The 18,960-nt window shown below is 45.4% G+C and overlaps 2 protein-coding genes across 2 annotated transcripts in view; both read left to right on the top strand.

Moving 5' to 3' along the window:
* The first annotated feature begins 1,767 nt into the window (after positions 1–1,767).
* ndufs5 (NADH:ubiquinone oxidoreductase subunit S5) lies at positions 1,768–4,232 on the top strand. The gene is made up of 3 exons (XM_053446335.1): positions 1,768–1,871; positions 3,078–3,297; positions 4,047–4,232. The coding sequence occupies exons 2-3, from the start codon at positions 3,082–3,084 to the stop codon at positions 4,149–4,151; spliced, it is 321 nt and encodes a 106-aa protein (XP_053302310.1). The 5' UTR covers positions 1,768–1,871; positions 3,078–3,081; the 3' UTR covers positions 4,152–4,232.
* A 9,254-nt stretch (positions 4,233–13,486) lies between these two features.
* macf1a (microtubule actin crosslinking factor 1a) overlaps positions 13,487–18,960 on the top strand; it is a 136,026-nt gene continuing 130,552 nt past the window's right edge. Inside the window, 1 exon segment of the mRNA XM_053446370.1 lies at positions 13,487–13,709. Within this exon segment, the coding sequence (XP_053302345.1) occupies positions 13,487–13,709 (223 nt within the window).

Consider the following 18,960-nt stretch of genomic DNA (forward strand, 5'->3'; position numbering starts at 1 on the left):
TGTTTGAAATATTGCAGAGTGATGAGGGGTTCTGTTCCTGTTATTTACTGTCATCCTCCTTCTATAAACACACAACACCATAGACTGCATCAACAAAATGGACAAGACACAGTTTCAACACAAATTGAACATGGAGGGTTTATTACAGAACTGCTGTGTGTCTGAAAAGACAGAGATGACACTTGTTTCAATATTTTCATTCTCAAAGTCAAAATCTGAAACAAACTGTCCCTGACCTTGAGCTAAATGCTCTTCACGTTGAGGAGCTTGAGATCCTCCATCTTCTGACCTGTGGTGTTTGGGTCCTCCTGCACACAGAGCCACTCCTCCTCCATCTTCTGACCTGTGGTGTTTGAGTCCTCCTGCACACAGAGCCACTCCTCCTCCATCTTCTGACCTGTGGTGTTTGGGTCCTCCTGCACACAGAGCCACTCCTCCTCCATCTTCTGACCTGTGGTGTTTGAGTCCTCCTGCACACAGAGCCACTCCTCCTCCATCTTCTGACCTGTGGTGTTTGAGTCCTCCTGCACACAGAGCCACTCCTCCTCCATCTTCTGACCTGTGGTGTTTGAGTCCTCCTGCACACAGAGCCACTCCTCCTCCATCTTCTGACCTGTGGTGTTTGAGTCCTCCTGCACACAGAGCCACTCCTCCTCCATCTTCTGACCTGTGGTGTTTGAGTCCTCCTGCACACAGAGCCACTCCTCCTCCATGCCTTCCACTGTGTCTCTCTTAATGGGATTCTCCAGATCCTTGACTTTCATCTGCACAGTCACAGTGCAGATGACCTGAGTGGCCCCGTTCCAGTTTCTCCATGGGTTCAAGATTCATTTGCACCTCCATGGCTTCGACTCGAGCCTCCAGCTCCTTGCTGGTTTGAAGGCAGGTCTCTTTCTCCGCCTGCTCGCTCCTGAGCAGACCTTTCAGAAAGTTGACCTTCGCTTCCCCTTCAGTTCTCTGGAGCATCTGAGTCTGCATGGTCTTCAGTGTCTCCATGAGCTGCTCGTTCTTATTGGCCAGCGTTGTATTTGCACTTTCAACATTGACCATTAGATTATATTTTTCCCAGGTGACCTCCTTGTACTTCGTCTTGCACTGCGTCAACTCGCCTTCCATCTCCTGCGTGCTGAGCCGCTGCTCCTCGGTGAGCTTCCTCAGGTGCAGGATCGACTCCGACGCGTCTCTCTGCACCACCTTGGCCTCCTTCAACTCTCCCTTCAGTGATGCGATGGCCGCCAGCATCCGTCTCTTCTTCTCACTCCACCTCCTCTCCCTGGAGCTCATCCGGTCCTTAATGTCAAAGTACCTGCGCGCAAACCCGCTCATCTCCACCTCTGAGTCTCAGTTGCTGACTCGTCCCAGTCTGTGCGGCTGTGGTTCTGTCGGAGGCTCTGATCGCACTGAGCAGTTTCTCTTCCTTTGATCTGGGAAAGTGTGATTTTAAGTGTCTTTGATGATCTGTTTGATCTTTTTGCTAAAATGCTGCTGATGCTGGATCAAAGTCACTCTTCTCTAACTCGATCCCACAGTCACGTGTTTTAACATTAACAAATACATATATACATGTCTGTGTTCGACAGAGTCTTGGCTTCCTCGTGTATTTTTTATTTCACAGGTAGGACTTATAGTTTTTGAAAAAGAGCGAGTTGTTCAGAGATGAGATCTGTCTCCTCCCCAGTGCATCAATCAGTCAATAGGTCAGGAGCGCTCATTACTCATCCACACTCCAGTCCAGCAGGGGGCAGTAACGCGCCTTCAGGGTTGTTCTCCCACCGCCGTAAACCCTGAGAACTTGTCGTGCTGCGCTTCTGTGTCGTAAAGCAGAACGTGTGGTGTCGCAGGAAGGTTAAAGCGAAGCCGAGAAAAACCAGGTAAAGGTTTTTATTCATCTACATTTAAACAACACGTGGAGTTTATCTGAACATCGCTGGTGTTGTTTATTATCGTCTTGTTGTCGCGTGCGTTACGTTTCAACATGTAAACAGGGTTGAATCATGGCGGCTCGTCGTTAGCATGAACTCTGTCATTGAGCGAGAAGAGAGCGTCGACAGCGTCCAAGTATGAACATATAAATAACAACGAGTCAATCTGAACCAACGTGTTGAACTAATGTGTCTATAAACTCATGTTCTGATTGGATAGAACAGTGTGAAGTCATTATATAGCTACATGGCTAGTTAGCTAGTTAGCTAGCTGGCTGCTAACAGAGAAATCATAAACACGTAGTTTCCTGCAGATGTTTCCTCTTCGTGTCTTTTGGTTCATTTTCCAACTTGAATAAACTTTAACGATATTGATATTTAACACAAAGTCTCTGTTGTTTCCTTGATTCTCTACCTAAATATTCACAGTGTCAATAATGTTATTAGTTGTTTTTAATTTTTCTCATTTTATAGATTCAGGGCCTAAAATCGATGTTTTATGTTTTAATACATCTATTAATATCTTATAATTGAATGTATATACTCTTTTGTCTATACTGATTCTATGAATATTCGTGTTTTATTGTGGAAAAACTCTACATGTACACACTAGAAGAGTTTTTGTGTGCAGTAAAATTCAAAGTTGTTCAGTGAGCTAATCACATCTTTGAAAACAACATAACACAGTTGTCGATTTTTGGATGATATTTATCAAGACTAAAAAGTTCAATCGATATTTATGATCATTATAATAAATATAAGATTATTTAGTCCGCTTTTAGAACCAAATTGCTGCTTCTGAGTGAAGGTTGTGGTTTCAAACTCTTCTTCATGAGCAGAGAATCACCAGAACAGAACCACATGTTACTAATCTGAGGTAGAACAATTGTATGTTGTTCATGAGCATTATATTAATATATACTGAGCCTTTGTTATGTTGCTATTGTTGACATCTATATTGTTATAATTATTGATATTGTTTTATTCTCCCAGCTCTCGTCCTGACACACAATTTGTTCCTTTAGTTTCTACAAGTCACAGGGATTTGTTCTGCTTTCAGGGGCAGAGATCTGTGGTTTCCCTCCTATGACAACAACAGGGACTAACCTGTGTCTCCTTGTCTGTCTGTCCCCCCCCCCCCCCCCCTCTCATCAGCATCATGCCGTTCGTGGACGTGCAGTCTCGACTCGGCATCAACGTGGACCGCTGGCTGCTGCTGCAGAGCGGAGAGCAGCCCAACAAGCGGGCGTCTCGCTGCCACGCCTTCGAGAGGGAGTGGATTCAGTGTGGCCACGGCATCGGGCAGACCCGCGCCAAGAAGGAGTGCCTGCCGGAGTTTGAGGACTTCTATGAGTGCATGCACAGGCAGAAGACAGTGAGTGTCCAGTCTCTCCCTCACAAACTGTTTTTGAACCTACCTGTCACCTGTTAAATAAACATGGAGCTGACAAATGTGAGGCCCACCTGTATCAATATGGAGTCAGACTCCAGACTCATCATATTTGATTATTTTTAAAGACCAGGGTGCAGATTGTAACGCAGTAAAACTAAGACTCATTCATGTCACTTCTAATCCACCGATCAAATGTACCATTAAGTAAAGAACTTACAGACTGGGAAGTGAGTTGTTGGGTTGACTGGTGTGTCTTTCACTCTGAGAGCAGGACTTACTGATTTCACTTTCATATTTTGTAATGCTTACACTCAAACCCTGTAGTCAAACTCAAACAGCCCCTGCTTGTGCTTTAGATTCTGTCTGTGTGCTCAAACTGTCCACTCGCTCTTTATTATGTTTTGGTGCTTGGACATATTTCAGCTTCAGCTCTTCCTGTGCTGCTTGTGTGTTTGTTGTTTTTGTGTTCTTTTTTTGTGTGCAAAAAGTCTGTAAGAATTCCCAAACTAAAGGAAGGCTACGTGTAGTGTGAGACTGTGTTACCTCGGTGTGTTTGAGAATTTAATATTACAGTAAATACGTAGGATTATCTGAGTAGAAATGTGTCTCACCGGGTCACGTGATCAAGGAGCAAAATAATTTGGATGCAGAATCATCTCTTTAATTTCCTTTATGTTCTAATTCCCTCTCCTTGCCACCCTGACGTCTTCTTCTCCTCTTCCTCGCTGCAGCACCAGAGGCTTCATGTGATCCGTCAGCAGCGCGACAAGATGGTGAAGGAGGGAACCTACACGCCACCTCCCTGCCACACAGGCAAGGGCAGCCCATCGCTGTGAGGGCGCGGAACTCACCACAACCCTGTTCTTGTGTATAGAAAACTATTTCCTGTTCTGCAAATAAATGTTATCATCCCCTTTCCTCTTCTTCTTGTCTTTCCTTTCACCGTCACATTCTCTTCTTCTTCATTGATCTGATATACGGACAAAAGTGTTGGGACACCTACAGGAGCTTTTAAGAACATCTCATTCTAAATCCAGAGGCATTAATATGAAGTTGGTCAGTTTCTGTACAGTACAAATATCTTCAGTCCTTTTTTCCTTTATCCGAAGAACGTGTCTTTGTGACCTGCTGGTTTCAGCTGTTGTTTAATTTTCAGTTTTATTATTGAGGCAATAAATTCAAACCCCCTCTCACGTTGGCACAATATAAAAGACGTTAATACTTCTGACCCAAAGCAAACGTGTGGGTTTTATTCAATAAACGGTTCATCACCTCCCTATAGCAGGTTTTATGACCCGTGTGGATGGATTTAACATCAGTCTGCACCCTGTTCATCTGCGCCTCTGCTCTGAATGGAGGTTAAGCTTCGCTCCATTTTCCTCACCCGCTGACCTGATTTCAGTAAATCATGAAGCAGTGGAGCGACTAAACGCTCCCGGGGGACGACTGGTCCACTCTGCGAGGAGACGCGCACATGAATGGATGCTCTTAGACGTTCCTGATTCAATTACCAGCGTTTAAATCAGGCTGATGGGATTTAGAGGCTCCACGAGTCACCACTAGGTGGAGCCAAGACAACACACTTCAACCAGTCACTGGAAAACTCACTGTTCTTTATTTCCTGGTTTCACAAGCAAATCTTTCTACTGGATACTTCCCCTTAGAGTGTTTTACACATTATTAATAGAAACAAGTTGGTTAGAAGCTGAAAACTGTTCTAAAATAAAGGTCACGTTTGCATTTACTCATTTTTCTGTCCCTTGACCGTCCTCTGGGTTTTCACCTCAGATCTCAGAGGAGCAGTTATCGTCCAGGTCACGTCAGGACAAACTCGGTGTGAGGGATGTTTGACTCTTTCTTCAAACACTCGACTGGTGTGGAAGTGGCCTGGAGCAGTCAGCCGGCCTCACTTCAGTCTAAACTGTGTATTCAGTTCATTGTCACGTCTTAAAATCGTTTATCCATTAAACTCCACGGGTCGTCTGTGTTTTTCCATGAAGAATGACTCAGTCTGGCTCTTTGTCCTCTTTCGCCTCATTAAACTGAGAATTACAGACAATTGTGCAGCAGATCCGTGTGACTCACATTCTCCCACAGGTTCAGTTGTGTACATTCGGTTCTGTTACCTGGAACTTCCCTCTCAGCCCAGTTTGCCCTCGAAGACCAGTCGACTCTCCACTGGTCGATGAAGAGCTGAGACTGGCAGAAGTGAACCTCTGTTGATCGTCAGCTCGCTCCATTAGCTGCTGTTTGATTAAAGCAGCAGCAGCAGATTATCCCGAGGATGAGAATCTGGATTATCCTGCAACAGAGGCAGCGATAACATCACCTCCTTCTGCTCCTCCTCCTCCTCCTCCTCCCCCAACACACACACACAGCATTACCGGTGACACTCATCTGACCAGTCTCACAGTCATAAGAACAAAGATCTGAGTGATTATCGTCTGTCATGTGTTTTAATCGTTTTAACCCTTTTATTTATGAGACGCCAAATAAAAAATACACAAGGCCTCAGTGGTGACGACAAATCTAATAAAATGAAAACAACCAAAACACTGTATGTGCAACTTTCTGCTGAAATATTAAATATATACAGAACTTTCTTTTTTATATCCCTGAACAAACAAATGTCATAATGTGCAAGTAATTCAATAAAACACAATTTAGCTCATAATATAATATGTTATTAGTTTGCACGTGTCAATATTTGACTGTCCCTTTGTCGAAGGGGGGGGGGGGGACTCAGGGAAACTATGATCTGACGTCTCCCTGTGGACCAACAACTCACACAAAACTCACACACAAACATATCCTCCATCTCAGCTGCTGTAATCAATTTGTGTGTGTATGTTTGTGTGTGTGTGTGTGTTTGTGTCATACGTTACCATGGAATGGGAGTCGATGCAAAGTCCGAACAAGGACAGCTGTGTAGAATAGTGTGTCTGTGTGTGTGTTTGCCTTGAGATAATAGAATGCTGTGATTTGACTCAGTACACAAATAAAATTGAGTTGCATGTTGGGGAAAGTGAGATAGATTGATTTTGGTTTTAGGGTTAGGGGTTAGGGGTTAGGTAGGTGTGTGTGTGGTTGTGTGTGTGTGTGTGTGTGTGTGTGTGTGTGTGTGGTTGTGTGCGGGATTATAAAAAAACAAGATTACTCGTATCGCATGTGATGTGATGCAATAAACTCAGAATCTCATTCAGCACTGCTTCCTCCGCGTAATCCTGAAATATGACGTGGCTGCAAGTATCCCACTGTGTGTGTGTGTGTGTGTGTGTGTGAACGCCCTCTCTCTCTCACTCTCTCTCCTCCCAAACTCAACCAGTGTGTGTGTGTGACCGCCTCTGTGTGTGTGTTTGTGTTTGCTCGTGGGTCGGAGCTGCTGATCCATGACGCAGGAGAACAACCGAAATCAAAATTTCCGCGACAATTAACACAGTCAATGGACATGGAGCCTTGAAAAGAGAGAGAGAGGGAGAGAGAGAGTGAGAGGGGGGAGGAGGAGGAGGGCTGCTGGGGGGTTGGAGGAGGAGGAAGAGGAGGAGGAAGAGGAGGAGGACAGCCATTACCAGTCAGGATCACGTTGCCTGCTGCTCGCCTCATCTCTCGGCTTGTGAGTCGGAGGCAGCGCGCGAACACAAAACCCCGATCGGTGGAGGGGAGATCCATCCATCCATCCATCCCTCTCTTCATCCACCCATCCGTCCAGCAGGAGGAGGAGGAGGAGCGGCGGCAGCAGCATCCCACCCCCCGGCCTCTCTCGCGCTCCGCTCGGACTCCAGGACCGCAGCTGCCCGGTGAAGGTAAGCCGCTCCGGAGCTCCCGGTTCCGGCGTCTGTGCCTCCGAGCAGCGCCCGCTGTCATGTGTCGGTCCTCGGTCACACTCCGCCACTTTATAACCTGTTTACTGGTGAATCCACGACCTGTGACGTGAATCCAGACCGTGCACACTGACACTGACCCGGTCCTGAACCGGGTCGTGTGTCGGTGCTGCAGACAGGGACATGTTGATCCTGCAGCTCCTCAGCCACTGACGTGTGAAGCAGCAGCCTCTAGTCGTCATAATGTGGAAAGAGAAACCCTATTTGTATTCACCACTGCTCCTGAGTCCTGTGCTGGGAGGGGTGGGGGGGTGCACAGAGGGATTGTGGGTCGTGAGTGTGTGATTGTGTTGAGTTCCTCACTAATGTGCCACTCAGCAGCAGCAGCAGCGTTTCCCCTCCACAGACACACATGGATAAATGTAATTAGTTGGTTTGATATCCAGACGGTCCGGAGCTGCGAGCTGGACAAAGAGCCCTGGTGCTCCCCTCCCAAACACACACACACACACACACACACACACACACACACACACACACACACACACACACACACACACACACACATGCAGTCAGTGCCTGCATGTGTGCACGGAGAGAGCGGTGGTCTGATGTCCATTCATGCAAACACATTCCCCCTCTGCACATCCACAGACAGAGAGAGAGAGAGAGAGAGAGAGAGACAGAGAGAGAGAGAGAGAGAGAGAGCAGGGTACATGGAAGGACCAGCTGCAGTTATAAGTTTAATGTGCACCATTATTGATTCGTTCAAACCCAGCACAGTCAATTACTACACCCTGAGACGCTCCATCCTCACAGCCTCCGTCTCCACCTCCACCTGCTGCAGCTGAATGGATCCCAGGGGCTCCATCACTGCAGGCTGTCTCTGTCTGTCTCTGTCTGTCTCTGTCTGTCTCTGTCTGTCTGTGTCTGGAAAACTGCTGTGATGTTGTTCGAGGTGCAGCCACAGAGAAAGAGAGAATAAGGACTCTGGACTCAGGATTCAGGACTCAGAAGCAAGGAGTCAGATGTCAGGACTCAGGACTCGGGACTCGGGGCTCGGGACTCGGGACTCGGGAGCCAGGACTCAGGAGTCAGGAGTCAGGAGTCAGGATTCAGGACTCACAAGTCGGGAGTCGGGACTCGGGAGTCGGGAGTCGGGGCTCGGGACTCTGGACTCCTAGGACTCAAGGTTCAGGACTCGGGACTCAGGACTCAGGACTCAGGGCTCAGGATTCAGGACTCAGGACTCGGGGCTCGGAACTCGGGACTCGGGACTCGGGACTCGGGACTCAGGGCTCAGGACTCAGGACTCAGGGCTCAGGGCTCAGGACTCAGGACTCAGGACTCAGGACTCAGGGCTCAGGGCTCAGGACTCAGGACTCAGGGCTCAGGGCTCAGGACTCAGGACTCAGGGCTCAGGACTCAGGGCTCAGGGCTCAGGACTCAGGACTCAGGACTCAGGGTTCAGGACTCAGGACTCAGGACTCAGGACTCAGGACTCAGGGTTCAGGACTCAGGGCTCAGGACTCCCCTCCTGCTGCTCTGTAGCAGATGGTCAGATGCACACTTCCTCCTCCGGCCTTATGTCAGAGCCTCAGCTTCCACACTCTGCAGCTCAAATCCAATCAGACACAAATAACATGTTAATAATTCATTTACATTTCATTCATCCTCTCTGTCACACCCACTTACTACCACTGGGTTTAGTGGGGCTGTTAAAACACCAGCATGACCCGAGTGCACTCTGTGTGACCCGGTTGATCTGAGATAGTTTCATGACCCTTACACTTTGAGCCGATATCTGTTATTCTCACTAAATTCCTCCACAGAGATCGAGAGAGGATCTTTTGGCTGCAACTCGTGATTATCTCCATTATTGATTATTCCCGATTCATTGATTCGTTTTTCAGATTTAGTCCAAAACTATACTTTCTCATATTGCTCCTTAAAAACCAGAAGTTTGTAACAGCTCATTCTCACAGGACTGGAAACTCTCTCTGGAACTACACAGTCAAAATAAGCTTCACTTACCATAGTGTTTATTATCACTATTGTTATGGTTATTTTTATATTACTTTAAACCTTATTGCACTTCTGGTTTTCTTTATGATGTTGACAGTGATGTTCCGGAGCAGGGTGTGTTGTGATTGTGTGTGTGTGTGTGTGCGTGTGTGTGTCTGTGTGTGTGTGTGTAAGATTGCTGTGTGATGATGACACATGAGCACGTTTCTCCAGTAAAACAGTTGCAGACACGGTGACTTCATCTTCTTCTGGCTGTTTGCTCCTCTTTTACTTTCCATCTGTCTGATCTAAGACTTTGAACCTGAGCACATCTCTCTCTCTCTCTCTCTCTCTCTCTCTCTCTCTCTCTCTCTCTCTCTCTCTCTCTCTCTCTCTCTCCCTCTCTCTCTCTCTCTCTCTCTCTCTCTCTCTCTCTCTCTCACACACACAAGTGTTGCTCTGTTTCCTCTCGCCTCAATTAACTCTTCAGTCCAGTCATGCTGAGTCGTGTTGTTGGCAAAGACAACCAGTTTCCCTCGAAGTGTGTTTGTAGGCATGCTTGTCTGTGTGTGTGTCTCTCTCTGTGTGTGTGTGTGTTTGTGATTTAAGATTAGTTTTTTCTCATTCGTCCTCTTCCTCTACTTCCTCTTCACTTTTAATAACTAGTGCTTTTAACCCAGTGTTTCTCATGTTGTTGTGTGTCGAGTCTCAGTGAATCTCTCTCATCACTTTCTGCTCTGGAGCGACACCAGGACTTTCACGACCGTTTCTCTGCACACGTCTGTTTCATCTCTCCTCCTCTCTCCCTCCTCCCTCTCTTCAATCTGCTGCCTGGATCGGTTTCTCACAGCCTCCTCTACCGAGTCTCCTGCTTTAAGTTCGATGTCACTCCTGCACGTTCCCCTCCTCTTTGTGTCGTGTTGCACATTCAGACGCACATCGGGCCTCCGCCCAGGCCGAGCTGTGGGAACACAGCGTGTCCATGTAAATCTGGGCGGAGAGAAATAAATCAGTCCAGTCGAGCGTCTCTGCTCGGTCGGATTCAGCCGCTGCAGCAGGAGGAAGGTTTCTGCATGTGTGTGTGTGCATGAGTCAGTTTGTGTATAAGTCAATATTCAGGCTGAAAGAAAATTTAATATTTTTAAGAAACAAATGGAGCTTTAACAGATATTTTCCCCCTTTTTCTGACATAATTTAGATTAAACAACATTGATCAATAAATATAATTGAAAGACTCATCAAAAATAAAATAGGCTCAAACCAGGAGAGATGTTGTCGTGATATTTTCTAAACTCGTCTGATGAATGTTACGAAAAGACTGAAAAAGAAAAACTTGAAAAAGTGAAACTCACTTATTGCAGCTTTTATGATGTGACTACTCACCGGTTGTTTTAGTCTTTTAATGATAATTAACTTGACAATAGAACTTTAATGGACATTAGATTGATCAGAAAGTAACTTTGATCACATTCAATCAAAATGGCTGAAGAGGAAAATAGCAATGAACACATTTCATGAATGTTTCAAATTGTATTGACTAGAAATCATTCAGAAGAAAATAATCCACAGAATAATCATTGATACCTGTGGTCCTGATGTGAAGCTATGAGGATCATTTCTGAACATCAGACAGGAAGTGACATCACGTCTCTCACGCTGCGTCTCCAGCCTTCCTGCTGGTGGTTTCTCTTTCTTCAGGATCTGGCTTTGCCTTCTGGGAGCTGTAATGACACAGTGCGGCTTTGAAGCTTCCCTCCTGGCTCTATTTATAAAACCGCTGGTTGCAGTGGCACTGACTCACTCTTAGCAGACATACACACACACACAGAGAGAGAGAAACCACCAACATCAGGACAGAGCGATACATAACCGTGCACTTGAGAGCCGCAGTGGATTCTGGGAAAGCCTTTTACCGCTGGAGACAGGAAGTGGGGCCCTGCCGGCGGTCGGCCCCGGGGCCGGCAGCGGGAGCAGGTTGTTTTGTTGGCAGCAGCAGCACAGATGGAAATCCCAGCCCCGGTTGTGTTGGACTCACACATCGTGCACAGACACATTCCCTCCCAGTGACGCCGCTCAGGTCGCTCCAGAGTTTAGTCTGACTCGGGGAGCCACTGGTTTTTATCTCAACTGTTATTTGTCAGACTGGGTCAGTGGTTTTGGAGGCTTTTATTCTGAAAAGTGAAAACTACATGGATTCTTTATGATTTATATTTTAGATACCAGAGACATTTTTTTTGTTGACACTGATATCCATAAGTGAATAATTTGTAAAACCAGTTTAAATGCGGTTTCATTAGAGGACTGTGGGGCATTGGTGGAGGTCTGAGCTCTAATTAGTGACATTCTAGTTTTATTATAGTATCTATAGGCTCATTGTGACACAGTGGTAAAGTGGTTAGCACCGTCACCTCCTTACCTGGTTTGAATCCTGGTTTGACTGAGGAGTTAACATACAGATCAATTGTAATTTAGTTTTTTCTGGTGAATCTACCGTTCAGAATGAGAGAGAGAGACAACGTGACATCAAGCGTCTCCGAGCTGGATTCAAACTCACGGTGCGATGAGCACACGGCAGACGCCCGCCGACCGTCTGTGCTCCTGTGACACGAGAATAAACAAAAGCCAATTCATTGTCTGAAGACAGCGGCGCTGGGGGAGAACGGAGTATTGATTTATTGACTCTGTGATGGACACATCAGAGCATCAGGTCCCCAGAGTCCACACACACAAACACACACACACACACACACACACACACACACACACACAATCTCATAGTTCTGTCACTCGTTTATATTCGTTATAGTTAATATATGTTTAATCAATAAACCTTTATGCAAATGGTGTCTGTGTGTGTGTGTGTGTGTGTGTGTATGTGTGTATATGTATGTGTGTGTGTGTGTCAGTGTGTGTGTGTGTGTGTATATGTATGTGTGTGTGTGTGTGTCAGTGTGTGTGTTGACAGTATACCTCAGCAGGGAAAGTCTTTGGCATCATTACTTGCTGGTTTATCTCCAGATGACTAACTGTAACACCTGATGGGTCAAAGGTCAAGAGACAGTTTATTTATTATTACTGTTACAAAGGTGAGCATTTCCTGATTAGGGGATATATAGTGTGTCTGTTTGTGTTGTGTGTGTGTTCCTCTGAGCAAAGTGCACATTACACGTGACCTGCTGAAACAATAACACACAAAAACATCAGAGCTATTATTATTCGATTGTAGGAAAGCTGTTGTGTTAACTGAGTCGAGACGAGTAATTTCACGACTAACAAGAATTCAGCTTGATGGTCGATTAGAACGAAACATTATTTAAAAAATCTTAATTCTGGCAGTTCCATGATCGATTTAATAAGAAGGGTTTGAAGTACAGTTTTGACTAAATGATAATAAGGACTTATTTCAGTTGAAAGGAAGACATATTTATTAAATTACCTTTATATTAAAATTATATATGTTGTAAGATTTCAGATGAACTGACCATGGTTCTATAGAAACAAGGAATATGAGGATTAATTGTTAATATCATGGCTGAGGTTTGACTCTTGACTAAGTTACTGCACACGCCTTCATTCTTCTTCTCAGCCTCAGGAATCTGCATCATCACGTGGTTCTCCTCCTCTTCCTCCATCTTGTCTTCAGTAGTTTGCAGATCCACCACCTCCTGAACCTCCTGAACCTCCAGAACCTCCAGAACCTCCAGAACCTCCTGAACCTCCTGAACCTCCAGAACCTCCTGAACCTCCTGAACCTCCTGAGCCTCCTGAACCTCCTGAACCTCCTGAACCTCCAGAACCTCCTGAACCTCCTGAACCTCCTGAACCCCCTGAACCTCCTGAACCTTCTGAACCTCCAGAACCTCCTGAACCCCCTGAACCTCCAGAACCTCCTGAACCTCCTGAACCTCCTGAACCTTCCTTAACCTTCTGAACCTCCAGAACCTCCTGAACCTCCTGAACCTCCTGAACCCTGTAACTTCTGTCTAGACACGATAGCCAACTTAACCCAGTTGTTTGTCTCCTGCTGATCACTGAGTTATCACTGATCCGTAGAAACTTTGCATCTTTCATGACCCCTGCGTGAAATCACTGTGAGCCAGCGATGAATTATAAAGTGACTCTACTTGATCTAAAGCTCCTTCTTCTCTCTTTCTTCTCCCTTCTTTTCACCCTGGTTTTCTCCTCCTCGACTGCTCTCCCCCTCTCATCCTTCCTCTTCCTCTTCCTCTTCCTCTTCCTCTTCCCTCTTCCCTCTTCCCTCTTCCTCTTGCTCTTCCTCTTCCTCCCCCTCTCAACCTTCCTCTTCCTCTTCCTCTTCCCTCTCCTCCCTGCAGCCCTGAAGTGTCATGGAGTCGTCAGACGATGACACTCTGAGTGAGCGCTCCTGTGTGAGCGAGCCGTCCTTCCGCAGCGAGCGCTCAGGGGGGTCTTTGTCCCCGTGTCCATCGGGACTCGCGGGTCCTCCAGGAGACACTCTGCCGTGGAACCTGTCCAAACACGAGAGGAGGAAGAGGAAGAGCCAGGACTCGGTGCTGGACCCGGCGGAGCGGGCGGTGGTTCGTGTCGCAGGTAAGAGGGAAACCGTCTCTCGCTGGCAGTGTGTCTTAAAGTCCGTCTGTCTCTAGAGACTTTCAACGTGGGTTTGAGCAAGTGGTCGATTCCTGCAGCTGCTTCATGTTCAAACACGTGACACTTTTATCAGAGACCTGGTTGAGAGAGAGAGTTGCAGTGGTAAGAGATGAGCAGGTTTTACATCTACAGCTCTGAAGTACTGACATTTGACCTTATTCAGTTTTGATCTGTAGTCCTTCTTATGTCCCCCTCTCTCCTCGTGTGTGATTGCACGGCGTCCCTCTCCCTGTCTTTAAAGATCCGTGTCCTGAAAGACAAATGTCCCAGTGATGAGAGAGAAGTCCTGTCGGGGGAATAAAACGTTGTTGGGATACAAGCATCTATTTATATATATTATGTCTTGTATCTTTCAAATCTTTGTCTTTCGTTCAATTTGTGCATTTTAGCTGAAGAAGGAGCTTGAGGTTGTTTTACTCCTCCTGCTCACATGCAGAGGTCAAAGGTCAAGGGTGGGAGCCAATCTGTCTTAGTCAACACATCCCTGACTCCTCCATCCTTCCACTATCCGTCCTTGTTCGCCTCCTTCTCCTCGTCTCCTACTCTCAGCAGCAGACGATGGAGGAGATATGTAGGTTCCTCAGTTCTCTGGAGAAACCAGGCTTCCCCTCACTGGTCGTAGGTTACCAGCTTCTCCCCCCCCCCCAATATCTCCCATATCAGTGGGAGATATGCAGCTGTATCACTGTGGCTGGTATCAATAAGTGCAGCTGATCTTTTCATCCGTCTTTCTCTCACATCGTCTCATATTTCAGATTATTTACTGTTAATATAGACGGGTTTACAGTTGATTCAGAAACTGGAGTTGGACAATATGACAATAAATATAGATATTGTGAAGATTTCAGACTCAGGAGATTTGATCCCTATTGTTCACAACCGACCTACAACATCCTGTTTGGGCCTTCTATCTATGTTAGATGTAATCTGTTGTAAATGTCATTTGTGTGTAAATTGATGGGGGAGGGGGGAGCTGGAGTCCAGACAGTAAATTCCCAACCTCCCCTGGAAACATGTGGGTCAGGACGGGGTGATGGGTGGAGGTCATCGCCTATAGATCACGTGGAGAGAGAGAGAGAGAGAGATTCTGCTTGTGCATCTGTGTAATCACGCTCGTTGTGTCCATCAGAAGAGAATTAATGATATTCCCATGCATTTCCTGCACTTTATGGATTTCCTGTGGGCAGACGCTTCCCGACCTGCAGCATTAATGTGTCAGAGTCTCTGAGCGTCTGTATCTGGTCACAGGAGAAACCTGGGAGCTGGTTCTCAGATATCTGGATTTATAATCACCGGCTGTTATGGTTTTAATACGAGATCTGAAAATGTGTCGGGGGAGGATTCGGAGTCGAGAGAGATGCAGGAGCTAGACTGTGTTTCAGTTTCAGCAAGGACCTGGTATCATTTTTCAAGTGTGTTTGTGTGTTTGTGTGTGTGTGTTTGTGTGTGTGTGTGTGTGTGTGTGTGTGTGTGTGTGTGTGTGTGTGTGTGCACGTGCTAGACTGAGAAAATAAGCAAGAGAAGATGAGAGACGGAGAGAATAAAGGGAATTTGTGGAGGAGAGTGCACATGAATGTTATGTGCGTATTTATGGGACTGTGTGTGTGTGTGTGTGTGTGTGTGTGTGTGTGTTTGTCACATGCACACACATCTGCACAAGCTTCCAGTTTGAATGTCAGATAATAATAGATTCAAAGAAAGAGATAAATAAATATGTGTGAAAGTGTGAAAAGTGAAAACCGAGCTGAGGAACATGCAAAACTTAAAACAACTTCAACAAAACCTAAAAATAGCCTGAAGGCTGAAACCGGTGAATAAAATCTAATACAATTGTAGAATGTAGAATGTAGAATTGGAGGTTGGGTTATTTGTGGTGACATTTAAAAAGTCAATAAAATGCAAAAGAAACTTTCTAAGCAAACAAGAAAAGTAAAGGAATAAATTAATAAAACGATTTTTATCTGTAATGAAAAACTAAAATCTAATTTTGATGCTGGATTTCTTTCTCCTGTCTCGTCTCCTGATGTGAGGAGTTAAATCTGATGTGTTCTGAATGGACGTTCTGAAGAAGCACAACATTTCCACTTGGCCTGTTTTTAATATATTCTGGTGAACAATGTGGTGTGTACTGGAAACCCGCAGCTGTTTGGACGCCAGCGAGTTAGAGTGTGAGAAGAACTGTGTTTGGCAAAAACATGACAACAAAAAAACGATTTAAAGATTATAATCTATAATTATTAATTATTAAAAGAGGCGGTTGGACCGGGAGGTTTCCTGGCAGCGGCTGAGTCAGTGAGTCACACTGTGTTGATGAGGAGAATCTGACGGCAGCAGGTAGCGGCTGACTTGAAGTCTGCCCCCCCCCACGGCTTCGAGGTGCCTTGTGAACGCTGCCAACGTCCTGCTGAGGGGAATGTGCTCTCCACCTGCGACCTGCTGCAGAGGCTGGAGGTCGGAGAGTGAATCCCTCCGAGTCCTCGTCTAGACTCACTAGGAAACATGCTGTCAAAATAAAGGTTCATGGAAAATGCTTTTAATAACGGCCCCTTTATTCACTCTCAGGTTTATTTATTTATTTTGACTGCTGGTTCCCGTCCTTTGCACTTGTGTTTATATATCAAATATTGTGTCATGTGTGCAATCATGTTGTATTTGGGAGAAATCAAAGTCAGATTTCTATAAAAATTAATCTATTTATTTACCCTTAGCAAGGCGGTTATGGTTTCATCTGTGTTTGTTTGTTAGTGAGCAGGATGACGCAAAAAAGCTAGCGGACAGATTCCCGTCACTTGTGGGAAACCGATCACTTGCAGTGAATTCTCTCATCAAACTCCTGAGGCCTTTTCTTCTGGCAGGAGAAACTCCAGAAAACGTCAGAGCATCTGACTCTGTGATGTGTGACTCGTGTTCAGCTTCTCTGGAGAATATCAGGAGAATATCTGGAGTCATAACATGAGAAGTTCTTATTCAGTAACTTAGTAAAGACCAGATCCACTTCATTGAGTTACTGATGACTGGAGTCTTTGACTTGTCCCGACGAGCAGTACACCCCCCCCCCCCCCCCCTGTGTGACAGTGATGCTCCCTCTGCAAACAGGTTCATGTTGGTGGAGACATCCAGTTCCTCCCGGGCGTGTCCGGCGCTCACTCAGCCGTGAAGTCCATTGTGATGATATTACACTTTACATGATTTGTTTACATTGACCTCGATTTCCATTCAAGCTCAGGCTGGAATGTGGACGGAGAATATATTAAGCTGCTTGTGCACACAGGGACACACAGTATATATATATATATATATATATATATATATATATATATATATATATATATTCATGTCTTCTAAAATGAGAATCAGAGATGATTGGAATAGGAATATTTCAGTGTTGTTGAATAATAATTTCCAAATATATTTTAATGATGAAGTTGACTTTTGACCCTTTAAATACAAAATGTGAATTAATTCATAATCAGCATATCTTAAATCTTCATTAATGGACAATAATGTGTTTCGTGAGCCCACAGTGGCCTTGACCTTTGACCTTTGACCCCCATAATCTAATCGTTTCAACCTTTGTGCTTCGTTTATGCTGAGTTTGAGGAAATGCCCTCAAGACGTTTCTGGGATATCACAACTGAATGTATAAGCTGGGGGGGGGGGGAACACAGGCAGCTTTGTAATGAGACGAGTTCTGAACTCACCCTTGAGAGGAGAGAGAGAGACTCTGTTATTCAACCTCTCGGGTCGGATCAGGATTCAAGTTCTGAATCACACGTTGATACAAGAGCGAGAGCCCCTCGTGTATCATGTGATATTTTACTCTCAGTACTCCTGACTGATGAAGTGTTTTATGATCAACACATTTAAAAGAGATTCTCAAAATGTATTTGATGATTTATGAGTAATTAATGCGTTGAGATAAACCTTTCTTCACATAAACGTGTGTATTTGCAAAGAAGCTGAACATGAAGCACATTGAGATTCTGTAAAGGTTGATTTGAATATTATATATAAAGATAGTTTGAAAGGAGTAGATATACAAAAATATATAAATCGTCCAAAAACACTAAAATGGTATTTTATAATCCTCTTTATGGCCAATCATAAAAATTATTGCTGCACTGTATTTATGGTGTGTGTGTGTCTGTCTCTGTCTCTGTCTCTGTGTGTGTGTGTGTGTGTGTGTGTGTGTGTGTGTGTGTGTGTGTGTGTGTGTGTTAGTCAGCAGTGATTAGTCATGTGAACATCAGGACCCCAGACGGATGTGCCTGCATGTAACTTAGGCGTCTGCCGTCCTGCCTGCTCTTCTTCTTCTTCTTCTACACATTTCTTTCTCCTCCGGCAAATCAGAGGACGCCTATTCCCCTGCTGCCATGGTGACGTGGTCTCCTCTGTTTCCATGGTTATAGAAAGGCGAGCAGAAGCAATGGCGGTCGGGGGGGTGAGACTGACACGGGATATAAAAGAGGGGGGGGGCAAACAAATAGTGTAAGAGGGAGAGTGTCTGAATTTTAATTTGGAGCCGGAGAAAAGAGGAGGGAGGTTGTCCAGGGAAAGAGAGAGAGGAGTGAATGATTGAGTCGGTTTGGAAGGTAATGAAGAGTCGGAGAAAGAGAGGGGGTAAGGAAGGGGGGGGGGGGGGGGGGGGTAGAGGTAGAGGAGGAAAAAGAAGGAGGGGGAAAGGAAGACGAATGTTGACCTTAGACAAAGATGAGAACTAAGAGAAGAAAGAGGGACGAGGGAGAAGAAAGACAAGAAACAGAGTTAGGAATTTATATTGAAAAGCACAAAGAAGAGAGGAAAAAAAAAGTCAAAGGAAGAGAGAGAGAGAGAGAGAGAGAGAGAGAGAGAGAGAGAGAGAAGAGAGAGAGAGAGAGAGAGAGAGAGAGAGAGAGAGAGGATCCCTGTGAGACTGAAGCAAAGACAGACACAGCACATGAAGACAGACAGAGTGAAGAAGATTGATTTATTATGCTGAATATTTGGCCGAGACATCCTGGTTATGAAGCTCTAGGATCACTAAATCCTACATTTCCCACAATGCAAAGGGACAGCGTCTCTCTGCTGGACCGAACTTCCTGTTAAATGTTATTTTAAACTGCGCTGCTCCAATTTGTGGCGAAGATTTCTGTCATATTAAATCTTTTTTTGTTTTTTACAGACCGACCATAACTAAACAGTCTTTACATCT

The sequence above is a fragment of the Pleuronectes platessa genome, chromosome 18 (genome assembly GCF_947347685.1).
Source record: "Pleuronectes platessa chromosome 18, fPlePla1.1, whole genome shotgun sequence".
In the NCBI taxonomy this organism is placed as follows: domain Eukaryota; kingdom Metazoa; phylum Chordata; class Actinopteri; order Pleuronectiformes; family Pleuronectidae; genus Pleuronectes; species Pleuronectes platessa.

Excerpts from the sequence above, each read along its gene's own strand:
- ndufs5 (XM_053446335.1), top strand. The coding sequence starts at position 3,082 with ATGCCGTTCGTGGACGTGCAGTCTCGACTCGGCATCAACGTGGACCGC. Across the intron at positions 3,298-4,046 it reads GCATGCACAGGCAGAAGACA|CACCAGAGGCTTCATGTGAT; the intron begins GTGAGTGTCCAG and ends TCCTCGCTGCAG.